The sequence below is a fragment of the Salvelinus alpinus genome, chromosome 26, assembly GCF_045679555.1.
Source record: "Salvelinus alpinus chromosome 26, SLU_Salpinus.1, whole genome shotgun sequence".
Lineage (NCBI taxonomy): Eukaryota > Metazoa > Chordata > Actinopteri > Salmoniformes > Salmonidae > Salvelinus > Salvelinus alpinus.
The window spans coordinates 28753003-28775198 of record NC_092111.1 but is presented as its reverse complement, the minus strand read 5'-3'; the positions used below and the strand labels follow the sequence as shown (position 1 = coordinate 28775198).

General features: G+C 41.8%; 1 protein-coding gene across 7 annotated transcripts in view; it reads right to left on the bottom strand.

The window, feature by feature from the left end:
- LOC139555089 (collagen alpha-1(XVI) chain-like) overlaps nucleotides 1-22196 on the bottom strand; it is a 123662-nt gene that overhangs the window by 18465 nt on the left and 83001 nt on the right. For 4 of the 7 annotated variants that reach the window (XM_071368568.1, XM_071368569.1, XM_071368563.1 and 1 more), the window contains 22 exons: nucleotides 19737-19790; nucleotides 19183-19233; nucleotides 18762-18896; nucleotides 18111-18146; nucleotides 16320-16427; nucleotides 15226-15348; nucleotides 13570-13623; nucleotides 13293-13334; nucleotides 11391-11426; nucleotides 11204-11257; nucleotides 11014-11082; nucleotides 10749-10802; nucleotides 10256-10282; nucleotides 8117-8173; nucleotides 7793-7828; nucleotides 7403-7474; nucleotides 4340-4393; nucleotides 2171-2218; nucleotides 1866-1985; nucleotides 545-592; nucleotides 277-375; nucleotides 95-139 (listed from right to left, as the gene is read on the bottom strand). In XM_071368568.1, the coding sequence (XP_071224669.1) occupies nucleotides 95-139; nucleotides 277-375; nucleotides 545-592; nucleotides 1866-1985; nucleotides 2171-2218; nucleotides 4340-4393; nucleotides 7403-7474; nucleotides 7793-7828; nucleotides 8117-8173; nucleotides 10256-10282; nucleotides 10749-10802; nucleotides 11014-11082; nucleotides 11204-11257; nucleotides 11391-11426; nucleotides 13293-13334; nucleotides 13570-13623; nucleotides 15226-15348; nucleotides 16320-16427; nucleotides 18111-18146; nucleotides 18762-18896; nucleotides 19183-19233; nucleotides 19737-19790 (1422 nt within the window). The remainder of the gene's footprint in view (nucleotides 1-94; nucleotides 140-276; nucleotides 376-544; nucleotides 593-1865; nucleotides 1986-2170; nucleotides 2219-4339; nucleotides 4394-7402; nucleotides 7475-7792; nucleotides 7829-8116; nucleotides 8174-10255; nucleotides 10283-10748; nucleotides 10803-11013; nucleotides 11083-11203; nucleotides 11258-11390; nucleotides 11427-13292; nucleotides 13335-13569; nucleotides 13624-15225; nucleotides 15349-16319; nucleotides 16428-18110; nucleotides 18147-18761; nucleotides 18897-19182; nucleotides 19234-19736; nucleotides 19791-22196) is intronic. The other 3 variants (XM_071368564.1, XM_071368566.1, XM_071368567.1) reach the window with 3 other exon arrangements.

Genomic DNA, 22196 nt, shown 5'->3' with positions numbered 1-22196 from the left:
CACCATGCTTTGACTCTGTTGTGCTGGCTTATAATGTCTCTATATAGCCTTATGAAGTGTTATAATGCCTTACAATCTCTGGTTTTGAGCTCACCATATTTCCTGGTACTCCAGCCTGTCCCCTTTGTCCCTGAGGACCCTGGGAAATGTAGGCAGAAAGGCACTTCCTGTTAGAGATTCAACACGCTAATAACACGCAGCTTGTTATATTTCACCACACTCACAAACAAACACACACACAAATCAACAAACAAACACACAAACACACACACTTACCGTCTCTCCCCTTATTCCAGGTGATCCTGGTGTTCCTGGGTGACCTGGTGTTCCTGGTCCGGAGCAGCCTCCATTAGCTCCATCAGTGTTGGTGGTGGTCTACATAGAAAAGAAGATAAATACTTCTATGAATCAGTGTGTGTGTGTGTATGTGCGTGCGTAGTGTGTGCGTGCTTGTGTGGTGTGTGTGCGTGCGTGTGAATGTGCGTGCGTGTTGTGTGTGACTGTGAGTGTGAGAGTTCGATAGTTAAAGACAGTGTGGACGTACAGGCGCCTGTGCAGCCTCCTCCCTCTGCAGCCTTTGGTTTAGGAAACACTGTAACAAACACAAAGAGGTCGTAGGTCAGAACTATGACTCTGCCTAGGCAAAGCTTCGGATAGATTGGGTCAAAATCAGAACCAAAACTGACAGTGTTATTGATTCTTATGATTCATGAATCAATGAAAAATCATGTAAATCATGTAGATTTATTGTGTTATTGACTGTACGTTTGTTTATCCCATTTGTAACTCTGTGTTGTTGTTTTTTTCGCACTGCTTTGCTTTATCTTGACCAGGTCGCAGATGTAAATAAGAACTTGTTCTCAACTGGCCTTCCTGGTTAAATAAAGGTGAAATAAATAAATAAAATGAACCCAGAAGAATGATGTAGATTCATGAACCCAGAAGAATCAATTAGAATTTCCATGATTCTACAGTCTCGTTCTGACCAGCCAACAATATATATGCCCCCCTAACCACCTCACCGATGCACCCCTCACCACTCTTCCCCATGCCCTCCACCAATACACCCCTCACCACTCTTCCCCATGCCCTCCACCAATACACCCCTCACCACTCTTCCCCATGCCCTCCACCAATACACCCCTCACCACTTTTCCCCATGCCCTCCACCAATACACCCCTCACCACTCTTCCCCATGCCCTCCACCAATACACCCCTCACCACTCTTCCCCATGCCCTCCACCAATACACCCTTCACCACTCTTCCCCATGCCCTCCACCAATACACCCCTCACCACTCTTCCCCATGCCCTCCACCAATACACCCCTCACCACTCTTCCCCATGCCCTCCACCAATACACCCCTCACCACTCTTCCCCATGCCCTCCACCAATACACCCCTCACCACTCTTCCCCATGCCCTCCACCAATACACCCCTCACCACTCTTCCCCATGCCCTCCACCAATACACCCCTCACCACTCTTCCCCATGCCCTCCACCAATACACCCCTCACCACTCTTCCCCATGCCCTCCACCAATACACCCCTCACCACTCTTCCCCATGCCCTCCACCAATACACCCTTCACCACTCTTCCCCATGCCCTCCACCAATACACCCCTCACCACTCTTCCCCATGCCCTCCACCAATACACCCCTCACCACTCTTCCCCATGCCCTCCACCAATACACCCCTCACCACTCTTCCCCATGCCCTCCACCAATACACCCCTCACCACTTTTCCCCATGCCCTCCACCAATACACCCCTCACCACTCTTCCCCATGCCCTCCACCAATACACCCCTCACCACTCTTCCCCATGCCCTCCACCAATACACCCCTCACCCCCAGCCTCTCACCCTCTCACAGCCGTCGGAAGCATGGCCTATGCCAGTCTTTCCCTCATCTCCTTTCTCTCCCTTGGTGCCCGCCATGCCTGGTACCCCTGGCAAGCCCTTGGAGCAGTCCTCACACACCTTCTGCAGCAGAGGACACACACACTTTGATGACATGAAGTGTGTGAGCTCAATGTACACTGCATGGACACAGTTCATGCATGTTTGTGTTATGTATAATCACATCAGTACAGCTCATGCATATAAATCAAAGAGCAGTACTATAGAACTCTATTTCCCAGAGTGCACCTCTCTACCTCCTGTCTTACCTCTCCATCTCCTCGACTGGGGTCCTCATCCTGAGGCAGCCTCAGATGCTGAGGAAGGGCGGCGGGGAGGGGGGGGGGGGGGGGGGGGTAGTGAGTGAGAGGGGGAGAGGAGAGTAAAATGTAAAGGAGAGGGAGAAAAGGCTCCAAGTAGATGTTCCCCTTGGAAACTGATCAAAAATCAGTTTATCCGAGAAAACTCCAAGCCTTAACCACTAGGGAGCTGCCAATGTAAAACTGATCTTAGATCAGCGTCTAGGGGCAACTTCATCCTTCTACAGTAAAATGTTGGAATACAATTACAATTTATAAGTACAGTTGACTTCTGCACATTGGATGCAACATAGTGCAAACGGTGTTGAACTGCAGTACAGTCCAAATTCGATGAACGATCCATTCAGAAGTCCCAAATAGCACTCAATTCCCTGTGTAGTGTATTACTTTTGGCCAGAGTCACATAGGCCACTAGAGGGAATAGGGTGCCATTTAGGATTTGCCCAAAGAGACACAAAACATTCAAAATCACAAGGTTTTGCAAGTCTTTCAAAACACGTTGGTATTCAAATCCAGCCATTTATTGGGATCATTGTTGGGAGTTTGAAAGTTGATTGATTTACCTGCATGGGTGGCCTGAAACATTCTGACCACTCCAAGGAAACCCACTCACAGTACAATACTACCACAGCAGTGGGGCCCTTCACACAGTGAGAGAACCTGTGAATTGCACTTAGCCTGGTTTCAAAATCTGTTGGCTTTGTTCAAACGGTTGTTACTAGCCAGAAGAGCTCATTTGAGCTAGCATGATGCAGCTCATTAGGTTTGTTAAACTCAGGCTGTGTGCATTAACAGGATGTCTCAGAGAGAAGAATCATTATATGTCAATGATATTTACTTTATACTTTCAATATACTCCTATTTAATTATCCTTTACTTTTGCTAAATTGTTCTTTTATCCTTTTTAAATGGATTCATTTGTATTCAACAAACTCGTCTGTTAAATTATGTTTCTAATAATGTTTTGTGGTTTTAAGGATTAGTTTTTATTAGCTAAGATTAAGATAAGAGTGAATTAAGAATTTATCTTAGAATTAAATGTTTTAATAGTCTGTTTTAGGCATTTAAATCCATTGACATATAACATGCAGGCAGGGCCATGGAGCTAGAGAGGAGCTGGTGGGTCAGTATGTCTGTCTACTGATGTTAGGACTGGAGCACTTAGTGAGTGTGTATAATGTGTGTGTGTGTGTGTGTGTGTGTGTGTGTGTGTGTGTGTGTGTGTGTGTGTGTGTGTGTGTGTGTGTGTGTGTGTGTGTGTGTGTGTGTGTGTGTGTGTGTGTGTGTGTGTGTGTGTGTGTGTGTGTGTGTGTGTGTGTGTGTGTGTGTGTGTGTGTGAGAGTTCGTGAAACCAAGTTTCCACTGTGGGTAGATTGATTATTGTGTGGAGGGTGTGTGTGTGTGTGTTTGTGTGTGTGTATGTGGCAGGGGGCTGAGCTGGATGCCAGCTATATGGAAAATAGACCTCATAGTGCAGTCCTCTCAACAGCAGATCTACAGGCTCTTACTGTACTCAGCATAACAAGGCTGAACAAAAGAGTACAGCAAAACTCTTCGACTCAAACTAATGGCTGCACTCACATACTCACACACTCACACACTGCATTTATGAAACTACGCCAACAATGTCTGTGTGTGTGTACGTGCATGCTTTTGAGGCACAAATCAATGGTAAAAGTCTTTCTGAAAGGCAGAAAGTGCATTTCAACACTAAAAGTCTTTGAGCTGAGTGCGTTCATTGTTCTAGCTGCCACTAAGTCGTGGTGTGTCTACTGTATAGTTATGTCCAAAGTCTAGAGATCCTCAATGAACTTCTGCCAGAGTGCTCCACTCCACAACACAGACCTACAACCCAACCAGGCTCCTCCCTCCCTGCACCGTCCAATCACAAAGCTGCAGCACTCATCTAGCCCCGCCTCCTCTGTCTGGCATGGGTTGGGGTCAAATCCATTTCAATTTAGACAATTCAGCTAATGAATTCCAATTCTAGAATCAGAAAGTGTCATTGGTATTCATTAATATTGTTTTTCACAATTCTGGAATTTGATTTTCAAATCCCTTTCCGATGTGTCTGAATTGGAATGGAAGTGACTCCAACCCTTCTGTCTTATTACTTACAGTTCTCCCAGGCAGACCCGGCTGCCCTGGTACCCCGTCGTTGCCAGGGTTACCCTGAAAGAAGGAACTGAGATTCAACTGGTTTTAGCCTATCACAGGCTTGCCACATCCCTCTCCACCAATGGTCAGAGGGGGTTACAGTTTCGAGGTTGTAGGAACAACCAATCACCCGTGTTCTCCCTTTCCTGGTTTATGTTCAGACTCTTTTGATTCCGTTGTCTAGTTTTTAAAGCACTATTTAAATTAATTTAAATAGTTTGATTCATGTTTGGTTTAAATTGTTTGATTATTTTGTAAATAAAAAAACATAACACCAGATTGAATAGCATGCAGGGCTCACTGTGCAAGAGGTCAAACAATATATATTTTTTAAGTGCTTTGATTTGAACAGGATATTTGTGTGCAAATTTGATTCCTGCTCCTAATTGTTTAGTGCTTGATAAACACATGAACATCATATTTAGACAAATCAATCACTTTCTTACACAGTGAACTCAGCCTGGTCTTCATGAACCAATATTACATCTTCGTTTCCCATTAACCTGGTTTAAATGTGTAAAATGTTGTTGAGAATTAGTTTATATTTAACATTTCCCACAAAATCTGAGGAAATATTCTCCTAAAACTTTATTTGAAGGTTTTTAATTCATAATAATTGTACTAATGCTAAAATAACTATTTAATTTTGTATAAGGAGTTTATAACCAAACCTTCAAATGAAGTGTCATCAATGTATCATATGTTGATAGAAAAAGTTAACATTACCAAAGCTTCCCACAAGAGTTAGTGAATGTTTAAAGCAGGGCTATGATTTAAAAAAGACTCCCATTAATACATATATATATTTACAGCCCCAAGGTTAACAATAGCATAGAGCTTCATTACATGAATACGGTTTACTTTAAATGTTATTGCATTTATGCAATAGTTCTTTATGTACTTGCATATTTACTTTTACTATTGTGTAACATGTTTACATTAAGAATTTAAGATTAATAAAATAATTTGCTATTTTAATTCTGCATTAATTTGCATTTAGAGTTGCATTAGCCACGACCTCAAGCTGCCCAAGCTAGAACCCAATGTTCAAGACAAACCTGAAAAGGAAATGAGTAACATGGAAGGTGGAATAGAAAAGAGTTAGCAGGAAGAGAGAAACATAGTGTGGAGGAAGATGAACAACAAGAGTGAGAACAATGGAGTGGCGAACAGAAGAGATAAAGAGAGAGAGAGAGAGAGAGAGAGAGGAAACAGAGAGGCAGGGACCTATTGGATATCACCTATTGGAAAGACACCACAAAAAATCTAAGTAAACTTCAATGCTATTTGGCTCTAAATAAACAGACAGTACATGGTAGCAGACTATCTGACCACTGTGACAGATAGAAAACTGAGGAAAACATTGACTAGGTACAGACTCAGTGAGCACAGTCTGGCTATAGAGACCGGTCGTCACAGACAAACCTGGCTGCCCAGAGAGGACAGGCTGTGCTCACTCTGCTCCAGGGGAGAGGTAGAGACAGAGGTGCATTTCCTATTACACTGTGACAAATACTCAGACCTAAGAGCATATTTCTTTCCCAAAATTATAATTCAATACAAAGAATTTGAAACTATAAAAGATGAAGAAAAAATCAAATATTTATTGGGTGAAAAGCCAAAATGTGCAATTTTGGCAGCCAAATATGTGTCCTCCTGCCACAACCTGAGGGACAGCCAGTGAAAAGTGCAAAGTAATGTTGATAATATTTCCCATTTAGCTTAGTTTTGTTTTGTCTTTCATACCAGGTCATATGTCTTCTCAGTCATGTTGACACTGGTCTACTACCACTGCTTTAATGTATTGTTGTTCTGATTAATATTGTTGTTGTAGTTGTTGTTAATGGTAATCCCATGTCCACTACTACTATTATTATTGCTGTTGGTGCCACCATTTATTTATATATAAATATATATATATTTTGTATATATATACATATATATTTGATTTTTATTTTTCGATATGTATACTTTGACAATGTAAGTAATAATGAACTTGCCATGTCAATAAAGTCAATTGAATTGAATTGAATTGAATTGATAAAGAGAGAGAGAGAGAGAGAGAGAGAGAGAGAAAGGAAACAGAGAGGCAGGGACAGAAGAATGAGAGAGATAAAGAGAGAGAGAGAGAGAGCGAAAAAGAGAGAGAGAGGAACACATTGGAAAGAATTTACAAAAAAACTGAGCAAACTAGAATGCTATTTGGCCCTAAACAGAGAGTACACAGTGGAAGAATACCTGACCACTGTGACTGACCCAAAATTAAGGAAATATTTGACTATGTACAGACTCAGTGAGCATAGCCTTGCTATTGAAAAAGGCCTCCGAAGGCAGACCTGGTTCTCAAGAGAAGACAGGCTATGTGCACACTGCCCACAAAATGAGGTGGAAACTGAGCTCCACTTCTTAACCTCCTGCCAAATGTATGACCATATTAGAGACACACATTTCCATCAGATTACACAGACCCACAAAGAATTCAAAAGCAAATACAATTTTGACAAACTCCCATATCTATTGGGTGAAATACCAATACAATACAGCAGCACGATTTGTTGCCACAAAAAAGGGCAACCAGTGAAGAACAAACACCATTGTAAATCCAACCTATATTTATGTTTATTTATTTTCCCTTTTGTACTTTAACTATTTGCACATCGTTACAACACTGTATATAGACATAATATTACATTTGAAATGTCTTCATTCTTTTGGAATGTTTAGTGTTTATTTGTTATTGTTATTTCACTTTTGTTTATTATCTAGTTCACTTGCTTTGGCAATGTAAACATATGTTTCCCATGCCAATAAAGCCCTTCAATTGAAATTTAATTGAGAGAGAAGAGCGAGAGAGATAGAACAGCCAAGGTACATTCATGTTGATGAATGGCATTTGAGAGGTTAAAGATGTACAGAGATAAAGAGGAATGAGTAAGGAAGGAGTACCCCTGCCGTACCCCTTGCTTGTGTGTTGTAAAGGGTTAATTGACGTGACCCCACCACCCTGATCCCCCTCTCTCCTACCTGGGGTCCTGTGATGCCGATGAAGCCCTGTGGCCCAGGAGGACCAGGAGGACCTGGTTGTCCCGGAGGCCCCTGGAACACACACACACACACACACACACACACACACACACACACACACACACACACACACACACACACACACACACACACACACACACACACACACACACACACACACACACACACACACACACACACACACACACACACACACACACACACACACACACACACACACACACACTGAGCGAACCACACAGCATTGACAGGCACCATTCGTAGCCTAATTGTTCCAACAACAAACACATATTCAGTTGATATTCAGTCAAATGACACAAGAGAAAACCAAGAGGCAGACATGGCTAATAGATGACAGAGAGATCAGACCTGCCACGTGTTTCCTCCCAGAGTTCCTGGTGCTCCCTGCAAGGCAAGAGTAGTCAAATTCAGAGCACATCATCAGCAGATCATATGTGTTCATGAACAAACACTGACACCCTGCAGTGAAAAAATAATCCTGCAGATGAACTCAAAACCAGTTAAAAGAGAGCTGAGTGTGTGTATGTGTATGTGTGAGTGAGTGTGTCCCCCGCAGAGAGATAACTACCCTGAAGTTGAACTCAAAACAAGTTTTAGATGACCACGTTGTGGCATGTGTGTGTGTACTGTATGTGTGGATCTGTGTGTGCATGTTGACCTAGCCATACTCACCGGTCCACCTGTTCCTGCGTATGGAGGGCTGATACAGTTACAGTCTCCAGGTTCACCCTGAAAACACAGACCTCTCATAGATCACACAGAGAAGCTGTGAAATAACCAGTGGCGTATATTCATGGATGCCATGGGAAGACAGGCCTCCCCCCCAAAAATTGACCAACAGAAAACAATATATAAAATAAATGCATCTTTCGAAAATCTAAATAATTTATTTTGACTCTCTGTGATTCATAATTTTCCTTCAATTAGCAAGAGGCTGAATGTATCTCACTGGAGAAAGCATCTGAACGAGTGAAACAGAGCCCCTCTGTCTCAGTATGTGTACCCCATCTATCTGATGCTGTTTGGTCAAAAAGAGTGTGACATTGAATGCAAGGGAAGCCAGCGAGCATTTGGACTCCCTTGATAAAAAAAAGGTTAAATAATAGCTAATCAGTGTTGAGCTAAACTGAGTGAGTGTCAAGGGAAGACATCACATCAACCACATCAAAAGCAAAATATAATTTACAGAAAATAAGTATATTGTTGAATCTCATTGGGTTGTTTCCTCCAGTGGCTAGCTAGCTAGCTAAAATCAGCCCTTTCCCAAATGAGCCACTAGGGATTTGGACTTGGTTTTACCTAATTCTCTGTACTGGCCAATGATTATAACTGTGATTCTGATCCAATCATAAATTCATACATTGTGCCCCTGATCTGAGAGGATGGAAGTTCAGCATGTAGCTAGATGTAGGCTAATGTTAACTAGCTGGCTAATCATTGCCCATGAATGGAAGTTAGGCTAGCGAGCAAGCATTTTAGCAAGGTAGCCTAGCAAAACAAAAACTAAAAGTGTGTACTGTATGACAGAGTACTAGACCGTTTTGCCAACATGAAAGACAGGAGGATGGCACTGGCCTTTCTCTACAAGTAGGGTGAGCCACATCATATTTAGCTCATGTTGATTGGACTAAATTGTCTTTGGCATCTTTTAGTTGTCATTGTATTAGACTAAGCATAGGTTATTTGATGATGTTGAAGTTGAAATGGTGCTGGACTAGCGGAAACAGCTCCTGTTTTCTTTGCGACTTCCGGTAACTCTCTGTGGTTCTAAATCAATAGTTGTTTAGTAGTCTGAAAATGTCGGAAACATTAATAACTTGCTTGACCATGGTGTAGGTCATGTAACTGTTTGTTAGAGGCAATATGTTTTGTGGACTTCACAGGACAGACGTTGCTCTCCAGTTTTGTGATGAAACAAAGTTGAGGTTGAATTAATCTGCTACTGTGTCTTCTTATTCATATTTCAAAAATCCTAGTGCTGTTCAGTTGGTCTGATGGTAGCTCTAATTAATAGTCCTAGTCCTGTTCAGTTGGTCTGATGGTAGCTCTAATTAATAGTCCTAGTCCTGTTCAGTTGGTCTGATGGTAGCTCTAATTAATAGTCCTAGTCCTGTTCAGTTGGTCTGATGGTAGCTCTAATTAATAGTCCTAGTCCTGTTCAGTTGGTCTGATGGTAGCTCTAATTAACAATCCTAGTGCTGTTCAGTTGGTCTGATGGTAGCTCTAATTAATAATCCTAGTCCTGTTCAGTTGGTCTGATGGTAAAACAAATTAATAATCCTAGTCCTGTTCAGTTGGTCTGATGGTAAAACAAATTAATAATCCTAGTCCTGTTCAGTTGGTCTGATGGTAGCTCTAATTAATAATCCTAGTCCTGTTCAGTTGGTCTGATGGTAGCTCTAATTAATAATCCTAGTCCTGTTCAGTTGGTCTGATGGTAGCTCTAATTAATAATCCTAGTCCGGTTCAGTTGGTCTGATGGTAGCTCTAATTAATAATCCTAGTCCTGTTCAGTTGCTCTGATGGTAGCACTAATTAATAGTCCTAGTCCTGTTCTTAAAGCTCCTTTACTTCCCTAGTCTATTTGGATCCCACACACTTGTCACCTCCTCTGCTACTCTGTCTGAGCCTTGAGGGTGTGTGTGTGTTAGTGTGTGTGTTTGTGTGCGTGTGCGTGTAAGCATCTGCCTATGTGTGTGTGGGTGTGTGTGTGTGTGTGTGTGCTGGTGAAGCATCCCCAGTGATTACCATCTGTTACCCCTGCCTCCAAACCTCTTAACACCTCTTCATCTTCACAAATGCTAGGCTTACCTTGTCCCCCTTGGCTCCGTCAGTTCCCTGCAAGACAGAACACACACACACACACACACACACACACACACACACACACACACACACACACACACACACACACACACACACACACACACACACACACACACACACACACACACACACACACACACACACACACACACACACACACACACACACACACACACACACACACGGTTAGTGTGGCCTTGTCATTGCAGACGATAAAGCTTGCAAGGAAAGTAGTCAGGAGCAGAGAGGGGCGACAGGAGACACTATGGCTCTGTTATGGATTGAGGCGGCCTTCATTAGCTATTAGACTAAATATAATCATCTTTAAACTTTAAAAACACTGACTCTGAGTCTGTAGAAACTAGAGATCTTAGCTCACACACTATTACACAGTACTACGAAAGGTATACAATTCACACTGACTACACAATTCCAATACTATGTGACTGTGTTGTGTTTTCAATGTGACGCCACTCACATCTCTTCCATCAGCTCCTGGGATTCCATTGGATCCACCTTTGCCGTCTTTACCCTGGGTTGGGAATGGGATAAGTATGGAGACAGCAATCACTCAATGGCTTTGACTAGAGTTAATACACATATGCATGCACACAGTATACACACACACACACACACACACACACACACACACACACACACACACACACACACACACACACACACACACACACACACACACACACACACACACACACACACACACACACACACACACATCTTACCGGGGGTCCTGTAACACCTACACCCATGGGCCCCTGTGGCCCTGGAGGCCCCTCCTCTCCTTTAGGACCCTGTGAAAAGCAAATACATACACACAAGAATGAGAACTTTGTGTGGCTGTGTATGTGAGTATGTGTGTTTATGTGTTGATGCACGTATAATATATACGTGTGTGTGTGTGTGTGTGTGTACCATGTCCCCAGCAGGCCCAACTGGTCCAGTAAGTCCTCTAATTCCCTGAGGACCCTGTAGAGGAGCAGCATGATGCAAATTAACATGATAGAAGGAGACTACAGAGACCATTATACAGTACATACTAGAGGCAATCATTTTTAATATGTATTTCATCATTATTTTATCTAATATTTTTATGACTTACTGCCACCCCTGGTAGGCCCCTGGGTCCTTCTGCTCCCTGAAAATAGGAGAGAGAGCGCGAGAGAGCGAGAGAAAGGTTTAAAGAGATGGGTGGTGAGTTGAGCTCAGAGACAAACAGATGATTCATCAACAGTAGAGCAATGGCAGAACCTTCATGAACAAGCCTGGATATTGTCTTCCTCATTCCATCTCTCATTCCCATCACACATGCTGTCGTTGCTTCGTGTGTGTGCGTGAGTTTGTGTGTGTTTGTACACAAACCTGCATGTATATCAGTATATCTGACTACCTATACACTTGAGGAATGTTAGCATGTTGATGCAGACTGTGAGCATGTTGATCCTGAAGGAATGTTAACATGTTGATCCTGAAGGAATGTTAACATGTTGATCCAGAAGAATGTTAACATGTTGACCCAGAAGCAATGTTAGCATGTTGATCCAGAATTAATGTTAGCATATTGTTCCAGAATGAATGTTAGAATGTTGATCTAGGAAGAATGTTAACATGTTGATCCAAAAGGAATGTTAACATGTTGATCCTGAAGGAACGTTAGCATATTGATCCAGAATGAATGTTAGCATGTTGATCCAGAAGGAGTGTTAGCATATTGATCCAGAATGAATGTTAGAATGTTGATCTAGGAAGAATGTTAACATGTTGATCCAGAAGGAATTCCAGACTAAATCCCAGGATAGGAGAGAGAATGGATCAGGGTAATTCAGAGATAGAAGATTTCCAGCTAAAAGATATGTAATACACATATGTAAGTATGGGAAAGCGTCAGAAAAACAGCACCAAAACTTTTATTTTGAGGTGAACAATCTCTTCAATGTTTACGAGTCAAACTCATTCCATGGAGGGTCGAGTGTCTGCGGGTTTTCGCTTCTCCCTTGTACTTGATTGATGAATTCTTTGGACACTGTGTTAACTAACCTCCAAACGAGCTTCAATGCCATACAACACTCCTTCCGTGGCCTCCAACTGCTCTTAAACGCTAGTGAAACTAAATGCATGCTTTTCAACCGTTCGCTGCCCGCACCCGCCCGCCCGACTAGCATCACTACTCTGGACGGTTCTGACTTAGAATATGTGGACAACTACAAATACCTAGGTGTCTGGCTAGACTGTAAACTCTCCTTCCAGACTTATATTAAACATCTCCAATCCAAAATTAAATCTAGAATCGGCTTCCTATTTCGCAACAAAGCCTCCTTCACTCACGCCGCCAAACATACCCTCGTAAAACTGACTATCCTACCGATCCTCGACTTCGGCGATGTCATTTACAAAATAGCTTCCAAATACTCTACTCAGCAAACTGGATGCAGTCTATCACAATGCCATCCGTTTTGTCACCAAAGCCCCATATACCACCCACCACTGCGACCTGTATTCTCTAGTCGGCTGGCCCTCGCTACATATTCGTCGCCAGACCCACTGGCTCCAGGTCATCTATAAGTCTATGTCTCCGCCTTATCTCAGCTCACTGGTCATGATAATAACACCCACCCGTTGCACGCGCTCCAGCAGGTATATCTCACTGGTCAATCCCAAAGCCAACACCTTTGGCCGCTTTTCCTTCCAGTTCTCTGCTGCCAATGACTGGAACGAATTGCAAAAATCGCTGAAGCTGGAGACTTATATTTCCCTCACTAACTTTAAACATCAGCTATCTGAGCAGCTAACTGATCGCTGCAGCTGTGCATAGCCCATCTGTAAACAGCCCACCCAACTACCTAATAAAAAATAAATAAAAATGAGGTCACTGATTAGTAAAGAACTCCCCTCACCTGGTTGTCTAGGTCTTAAATGAAAGGAAAAACCAAAGACCATTAGACACTAGGCCCTCCATGGAATGAGTTTGACACACCTGACTTAGATGTTCAAAAAAAAATCTTACCTGAGGTCCTGGGATGCCCACCCCTTCAACTCCTGGGTCACCCTACAGGGAGCAGCACAGACACACACACACTGAGTCAGCACAGACACACACACTGAGTCAGCACAGCCACACACACTGAGTCAGCACAGACACACACACTGAGTCAGCACAGACACACACACTGAGTCAGCATCGACACACACACTGAGTCAGCACAGACACACATACTGAGTCAGCCACTAGTGAAACTCACACCAAACCTTGTACGTGTGCATGGCAAATGATCATACTGTACCTGGCTTCCTTTTGGTCCTATAGGCCCTTGGACACCGGGTAGACCTGGCTTGCCCTGGTAGATGGAGAGATAGAAAGACAAGATAGAGAAGAAAAATAAAGAAGAAGCGTAAAGTACCAGTCAAAAGTTTGGACACACTCAACACTCATGAACGTTTTTAATTTTTTAAATTATATTTTCTACATTGTAGAATAATAGTGAAGACATCTAAACTATTAAATAACACATATGGAATCATGTAGTAACCAAAAAAGTGTTAAACATCAAAATATATTTGAGATTTGAGATTCTTCAAAGTAGCCACTCTTGCCTTGATGACAGCTTTGCACACTCTTGGCATTCTCTCAACCAGCTTCATGAGGTAGCCACCTGGAATGCATTTCAATTAACAGGTGTGCCTTGTTAGAAGTTAATTTGTGGAATTTCTTTCCTTCTTAATGCGTTTGAGCCAAGCAGTTGTATTATGACAAGGTAGGGGTGGTATACAGAAGATAGCCCTATTTGGTAAAATACCAAGTCCATATTAGAGCAAGAACAACTCAAATAAGCAAAGAGAAACGACAGTGCATCATTGCTTTAGGAGATGAAGGTCAGTCAATCCGGAAAATTTGCAGTCGCAAAAACCATCAAGCGCTATGATGAAACTGGCTCTCATGAGGACTGCCACAGGAAAGGAAGACCCAGAGTTACCTGTGCTGCAGTAGACAAGTTTATTAGAATTAACTGCACCTCAGATTGCAGCCAAAATAAATGCTTCACAGAGTTCAAGTAACAGACACATCTCAACATCAACTGTTTAGAGAAGACTGCGTGAATCAGGTCTTCATGGTCGAATTGATGCAAAGAAACCACTACTAAAGGACACCAATAAGAAGAAGAGACTTGCTTGGGCCAAGAAACATGAGCAATGGATATTAGACTGGTGGAAATCTGTCCTTTGGTCTGATGAGTTCACATTTGAGATTTTTGGTTCCAACCGTGTCTTGTGAGACGCAGAGTAGGTGAACGGATGATCTCAGATGATCTCTGCATGTGTGGTTCCCACCATAAAGCATGGAGGAGGAGGTGTGATGGTGCTTTGCTGGTGACACTGTCAGTGATTTATTTAGAATTCAAGGCACAGTTAACCAGCATGGCTACCACAGCATTCTGTAGCAATACGCCATCCCATCTGGTTTGCGCTTAGTGGGACTATCATTTGTTTTTCAACAGGACAATGACCCAAGACACCTCCAGGGTGTGTAAGGGCTATTTGACCAAGAAGGAGAGTGATGGAGTGCTGCATCAGAGTGAATGAAAAGCAGCCAACAAGTGCTCAGCATATGTGGGAACTCCTTCAAGACTGTTGGAAAAGCATTCCAGGTGAAGCTGGTTGAGAGAATGCCAAGAGTGTGCAAAGCTGTCATCAAGGCAATGTGTGTTAGTTTGAAGAATCTCAAGTCTCAAATATATTTTGATTGTTTAACACTTTTTTGGTTACTACATGATTCCATATGTGTTATTTAATAGTGTTGATGTCTTCACTATTATTCTACAATGTAGGGAAAAAATTAAGTAAAACCCTTGAATGAGAAGAGGTGTCCAAACTTTTGACTGGTACTGTATGTGTAGAGCTAAAACAGTACATCTCAAAGGCCAGTCATGCTGCACACTTACATGTTTCCCTGCTTTCCCCTCTCCTGGGGGTCCTGGGTCGCCCCTCTCTCCCTTGGCTCCATGCACCCCTCCTACACCCATCTGCCGCCCAGAGACAGGCGCACAGCTCTCACACGCATCTCCCTGGTGATAGATACAACACAACAACAGTCAACAAGAGAGAGAACAGTCTGGGTGAGTTGGTTACATTAGATAGTTAGACAGACAGACAGACAAACAGACATATAGATAGAAGCAACGTCAGCACACAAACTGTTCGGAGGAGGTATAGTGGTTGGGGGCTGTTTCATGGTTCAGGCTAGGCCCCTTAGTTCCAGTGAAGGGAAATATTAATGCTACAGCATACAATGACCTTCCAGACGATTCTGTGCTTCCAACGTTTTGGCAACAGTTTGGGGAAGGCCCTTTCCTGTTTCAGCATGGCAATACCCCCGTGCACAAAGCGAGGGCCATACAGAAATGGTTTGTTGAGATTGTTGTGGAAGAATTTGACTGGCCTGCATAGAGCCCTGACCTTAACCCCATCGAACACCTTTGGGATGAATTGGAACGCCGACTGCGAGCCAGGCCTAATCGCCCAACACCAGTGCCTGAACTCACTAATGCTCTTGTGGCTGAATGGAAGCAAGTCCCCACAGCAATGTTCCAACATCTAGTGGAAAGCCTTCCCAGAAGAGTGGAGGCTGTTATAGCAGCAAACGGGGACCAACTCCATATTAATACCCATGATTTTGGAATGAGATGTTTGACGGTGATGTAGCGTAGATAGATATATATTTAATTAGTTATTTAGTTAGATAAATAGTGTGATTGTTAGTTAGTTAGATGGATAGTTAGATAGTTAGATTGTTAAATAGTTAGTTCATCTGCTATACAGGGTGTTGAACATAGTTTATTTAATTAACAGCCTTTTATAGCATCATCTTTAATACGCTTGTGCGATCTTGGATTCACAATCTATATAGGCATAAGGATACGTTATAAGATACTTGGACAGATAAGGGAAATGGACGGATAAACAGCCAGAAAGCCAGCCAACTATCCAGCCAGACAGTCAGGCTGACTCATTGATTGGTTGGTTGGGTGTTCCATACCTTCTCTCCCTTCAGTCCAGTTAGTCCATCCCGACCAGGCTCTCCAGGCAGGCCTTGGGTTCCATGGGTTCCGGCTAATCCTTGGTCTCCCTGCTCACCCTGGTCGCCCTAGCAACAGAGACATATGCATTTTAATCAATAATAGGGATCTGGTCTGTGACTCGTACTTGAACATTCATAAATAAAGATAATATAACTATAGTCCAGGAATCATTCAAGCCTTGTCTATGAATGAAGACTAATTATCAATAGGCTTAATCTGGGTTTGTGACACCAGATTCTTCAATTGTATTTTAACTGCCAGTCTAACGCTTCGAACACACCGACTGCGTCATTGCATCACTGCTGCATAACATTTTGCGCAGCTAGGCAACTATACTGATGCAGGTACCTTTTGCAAATGGTCGCATGCGGTTGGACACATGGAGGAGAGAATAATTTTCGCAGTATCTTCAAAACCGTGTCTTTTTGACACAACTGCTGACAGCTACAGGGACATGAACACACAAAATGCTGCTTGGAGACAAGTGTCCACGATAGTAGGATTGCCAGGTCAGTTTAGTAGTGAGCTTGTGCTAGATGTGGCTAGTTAGCGTTAGCTAGCTAGCTAACCTAGCTTGCTAACCTAGCCAATGAGGTGGTCGTTGGTCTCATTGTTGAAAGAGCCTACTCTGCCTATCTTTACTATTTATTATTGCATTTCGCTCCAAAACTGCATTTTGGAGGGAAATTATATTATAGGCTTTCACAATTAATTTGAGGATGTCATCGAATAAATAATATACTTGGCAAATAAATTTATAAAAAATGTAAAGAAAATATGCAATCAAACTGTTTTTATGTAATCACAAATTTTTACTGAATGTGTGTGCAAAAAAAAATCTACATTCATATTTTGCTACTTTCTGTCAAGTCCACTCATACAATTTGATGCATACGTTCGATTTATCGAACGTATGCACCACACAGAACGCACTGCAACTGCCTCTGCAACGCAATGCTGCAAGGCAAATGCAGCGTTCCATTGGAAATGAATGTACTTCTGGTGTATCGAAACGCAATGACGCAGTCGGTGTGTTCGAAGCGTTAGCTCAGGTAACATCAGTGCTTGCTACAGATTCAAGGTTACTTAAGGTGGTCCAACTGATTCCTCAGATTCCTCAGAGGTCCTACATTTTTTTAAGGTGGGCTGATTTTCCAGTGGACTTCCCAGTTTATAGGGACTACGGTTATTTAAATTGGACCAAGCTCTCCAGGGACCTAAAGTTAATTTAAGCTGGACTCATTTGCGGATGGACCGGAGGCTTTTCTAGGTTTTCCTAATGACATTGCCTGGTTTAAGGTGGTCTGAGGACCCCAGAGACATGAGTTAATCTAATGTAGTCTGATTTCTCTGCAGTCGTTTTAGGGGTATCTGCTCATTTAAGGAGGACTAAAGTACCTGGAGATATTAGATGATTTAAGGCGGTCTAGTCTGCTTGTTCCCTGGGGCAACAGGCTACATTCAAAATAGACTAATTTCCCTGGGTTATTCAATGTCTTATTTAAGGCGGACTGATTTTCCTGTGGACATTAGGTTAACTAAGGTACTGAGTTCCCTAGGGACATAATTTAAGTCAATGTGATTGGATTTCTCTGCAGGCAACAAGGCTATTTAAGGTGGACTGAATTCTCCAGAGGCTTTGTCACATATCCTGGCACTAGCTGAGAATAAATACATTACCGTCCCTTCGCATCTTTCAATTCGATTCAGAGACTTTTACAAAGAAAACCCTGTAATGAAGAACTTACCTTCTCTCCCCTTAGACCATCACGACCTGGCACACCCTGTGCAAAGAGACAGGAAAAGACAGAGATTTAGAGTGATACGCACCTATAAGATTATGCACGCGCAGGCACGCACACACACACACACACACACACACACACACACACACACACACACACACACACACACACACACACACACACACACACACACACACACACACACACACACACACACACACACACACACACACACACACACACACACACACACACACACACACACACACACACACACACACACACACACACACACACCTGTGCAAGCCTCTACCCATTCAGATATAAACCCGTTGACACAGCGCTAACCACTGAGGCCCATGTAATTAAGCTGTGAGACACAGTATCTTACCATTTAATTGAGATTTATAGCTCACCTTGGCGCATCCTGTGGTAGGTGGGGATTACCTGCATATGTCATGACTTTGCCAAAATTTAAGTTGCAGACATACAGTGATCTAAGGTCAGTTTGGTGTTTTTAGTGGGTTTGACAGACGCATGTGTATGTTGTTGGCTTAGTCATGTTAAACAAGCATGGTCAAAATAATGCAAACCAGGTCGACAACGTCGGCAGAGTCCTCATAGCCCTCTTCTCTCCAGGTAGAGGGGTCTCACCTGTTTGCCATCGGTGCCCTCTCCTGCAGGCCCAGCGGGCCCTGGAGGGCCAGTTTCACCCGCTAGCACCTTGACGAAGGACGTCCCACTGCCCACCTCAGAGGGAGAAGACTGGCACACCCCACATGACGCACCCTGGGGTAGAGGGGAGAAACACTGGCTTAGGACTGTTGGCAAAAGACACACACACACACACACACACACACACACACACACACACACACACACACACACACACACACACACACACACACACACACACACACACACACACACACACACACACACACACACACACACACACACACACACACACACACACACACACACACACACACACACACACACACACACACACACAAATGTATAGACATACTTTCATGTGTAAAGATGTATGCACACAAACTAACACACACTTCACCTTCTCTCCTTTAGGGCCTGGAGTTCCTAGACCAGGAATCCCTGGATCTCCCTGTCAAAAGAATCACATCCCAAAACACAACATAACATAACACAACACATCAAAACAAAACATAACACATCATACCAAAACACAACATAACATAACATCCCAAAACACAACATAATATAACATATCATACCAAAACACAACATAACATATCATACCAAAACACAACATAACATATCATACCAAAACACAACATAATATAACATATCATACCAAAACACAACATAACATATCATACCAAAACACAACATAACATAACACATCATACCAAAACACAACATAATATAACATATCATACCAAAACAAAACACAACATAACATAACACATCATACCAAAACACAACATAACATATCATACCAAAACACAACATAACATATCATACCAAACACAACATAACATAACACATCATACCAAAACACAACATAACATAACATATCAAAACACAACATAACATGATGACATCACCCAGTAGTAGATGTAGTGTTTGTTAGCTCCACCCTCTCACCGTTATCCCCTTCAGTCCATCCTTGCCACTAGGTCCTCTGGGTCCAGCTTTGCCCTAACAGATACATATAATGCCTTCAGAAAGTATTCACAACCCTTAACTTTTCCACATTTTCTTGTGTTACAACCTGAATTTAAAATTGATTAAATTGAGATTTTGTGTCACTGGCCTACACACAATAACCCATAGTGTCAAAGTGGAATTATGATGTTTAATTTTATTTTTTATAAAATGAAATAAAATGAAATGAAATGAAATATAAAATGAAAATCTGACATGTCTTGAGCCAATAAGTACTGAACCCCTTTGTCATGGTAAGCCTGAATAAGGTCAGGAGTAAAACTGTGCTTAAAAAGTCACATTATAAGTTTCATAGACTCTGTGTGCAATAATAGTCTTTAACATGATTTTTGAATGACTACCTCATTCATCCTCAGTCGAGCAGTGAATTTCAAACACAGATTCAACCACAAAGAATAGCGAGGTTTTCCAATGCCTCACAAAAAAGGGCACCTACAGTACTGGTAGAAAAAAAGCAGACATTGCATATTAATTACACTTAGTTATTAATTACACTTTGGAGGGTGTATCAATACACCCAGGCACCACAAACATACAGGTGTCCTTTCTAACACAGATGCTGGAGAGGAAGGACACCGCTCAGGGATTTCACGATGAGGCCAATGGTGACTTTAAAACAGTTACAGAGTATAATGGCTGTGATAGGAGAAAACTGAGGATGGATCAACAACATTGTAGTTACCCCACAATACTAACCTAATTGACAGAGTGAAAAGAAGGAAGCCTGTACAGAATATTATTATTGTATATATATTTTTTTGTAAAACTGCAAAAAATGTGGCAAAGAAATTAACTTTATGTCCTGAATACAAAGCATTATGTTTGGGGCAAATCCAACACATCACTGAGTACCACTCTTCATATGCGTGGTGGTGACTGTATCATGTTATGGGTATGCTTGTCACTGGCAAGGATTAGGGAGTCTTTTTTTTAAATTAACGGAATAGAGGTACTGTAAGCACAGGCAAAATCCTAGAGGAAAACCTAGTTCAGTCTCCCAGACACTGGGAGACAAATTCACCTTTCAGCAGGACAATAACCTAAAATACAAGGCCAAATATACACTGGAGTTGTTTACCAAAATTACATTGAACGTTCCTGAGTGGCCTAGTTACAGTTTTGACTTAAATCGGCTTGAAAATCTATGGCAAACTTGAAAATGGCTGTCTAGGAATTATCAACAAGCAACTTGACAGAGCTTGGAGAATAAAAAAAAAAATAATAATGTGCATTTTACAAATGTTAGAATTTGTCTTCTAATTTGACATTACAGATTATTTTGTGTACATCATTGACAAAAAATGACAATTAAATCAATTTGAATCCCACTTTGTAACACAAAAAAATCAAGGGGTGTAAATACTTTCGTAAGGCATTGTAGTTACAGTGCATTTCATCACTTTGTCTCCAAAGAGAACCTACAACAGCCAACTCAACTCATCTTTGCATCTGTAATAACCCTGAGGAAAGTATTTGATCATAAAATCAGATCCAACAATACTCTCACGGGCCTAGAAATCCAGGGGTTAAAAACAAAGGTGTCATTGTACGCTGATGATTAATGATTTATTTTAAACCAAAAATTTGAATCCCTCCACAGCCTCAAAGATGATCTAGATACTTTTTCTAACCTCTCTGGACTACAACCAAACGATGATAAGTGTACTATATTTCGGATTGGATCACCATTTAAAAAAAAAAACTTTTACATTACCGTGTAGTTTACCAATAAAATGGTCTGAAGGGGAGGTGGACATACTCGGTATTCATATCCCGAAAGAAAGAAATGAACTCACTACAATACATTTTTATAGAAAGCAAAAATTGTTAAGATCTTGCTTCTGTGGAAAGGAAAATACCTGTCTATTTGTGGAAAAATCACCCTGATTAACTCTTTAGTCATATCCCAGTTTACCTATTTACTTATGGCCTTGCCTACACCTAACGACTTATTTGATTAATTATGAGCAAAAAATACTTCATTTTATTTGAAACGGCAAGCCAGACAAAATGAAACGGGCCTATTTATATAATGAATATGAATTCAGAGGGCAGAAATGATTACATATTAAAGCAATAGACATCTCACTAAATGCTTCAGTCATATAAAAGTTATACTTACACTACTGTTCAAAAGTTTGGGGTCACTTAAAAATGTCCTTGTTTTTGAAAGAAAAGCAATTTTTTTGTCCATTAAAATTACATAAAATTGATCAGAAATACAGTGTAGACATTGTTAATGTTGTAAATGACTATTGTAGCTGGAAACGGCTGATATTTAATGGAATATCTACATAGGCGTACAGAGGCCCATTATCAGCAACCATCACTCCTGTGTTCCAATGGCACGTTATGTTAGCTAATCCAAGTTTATCATTT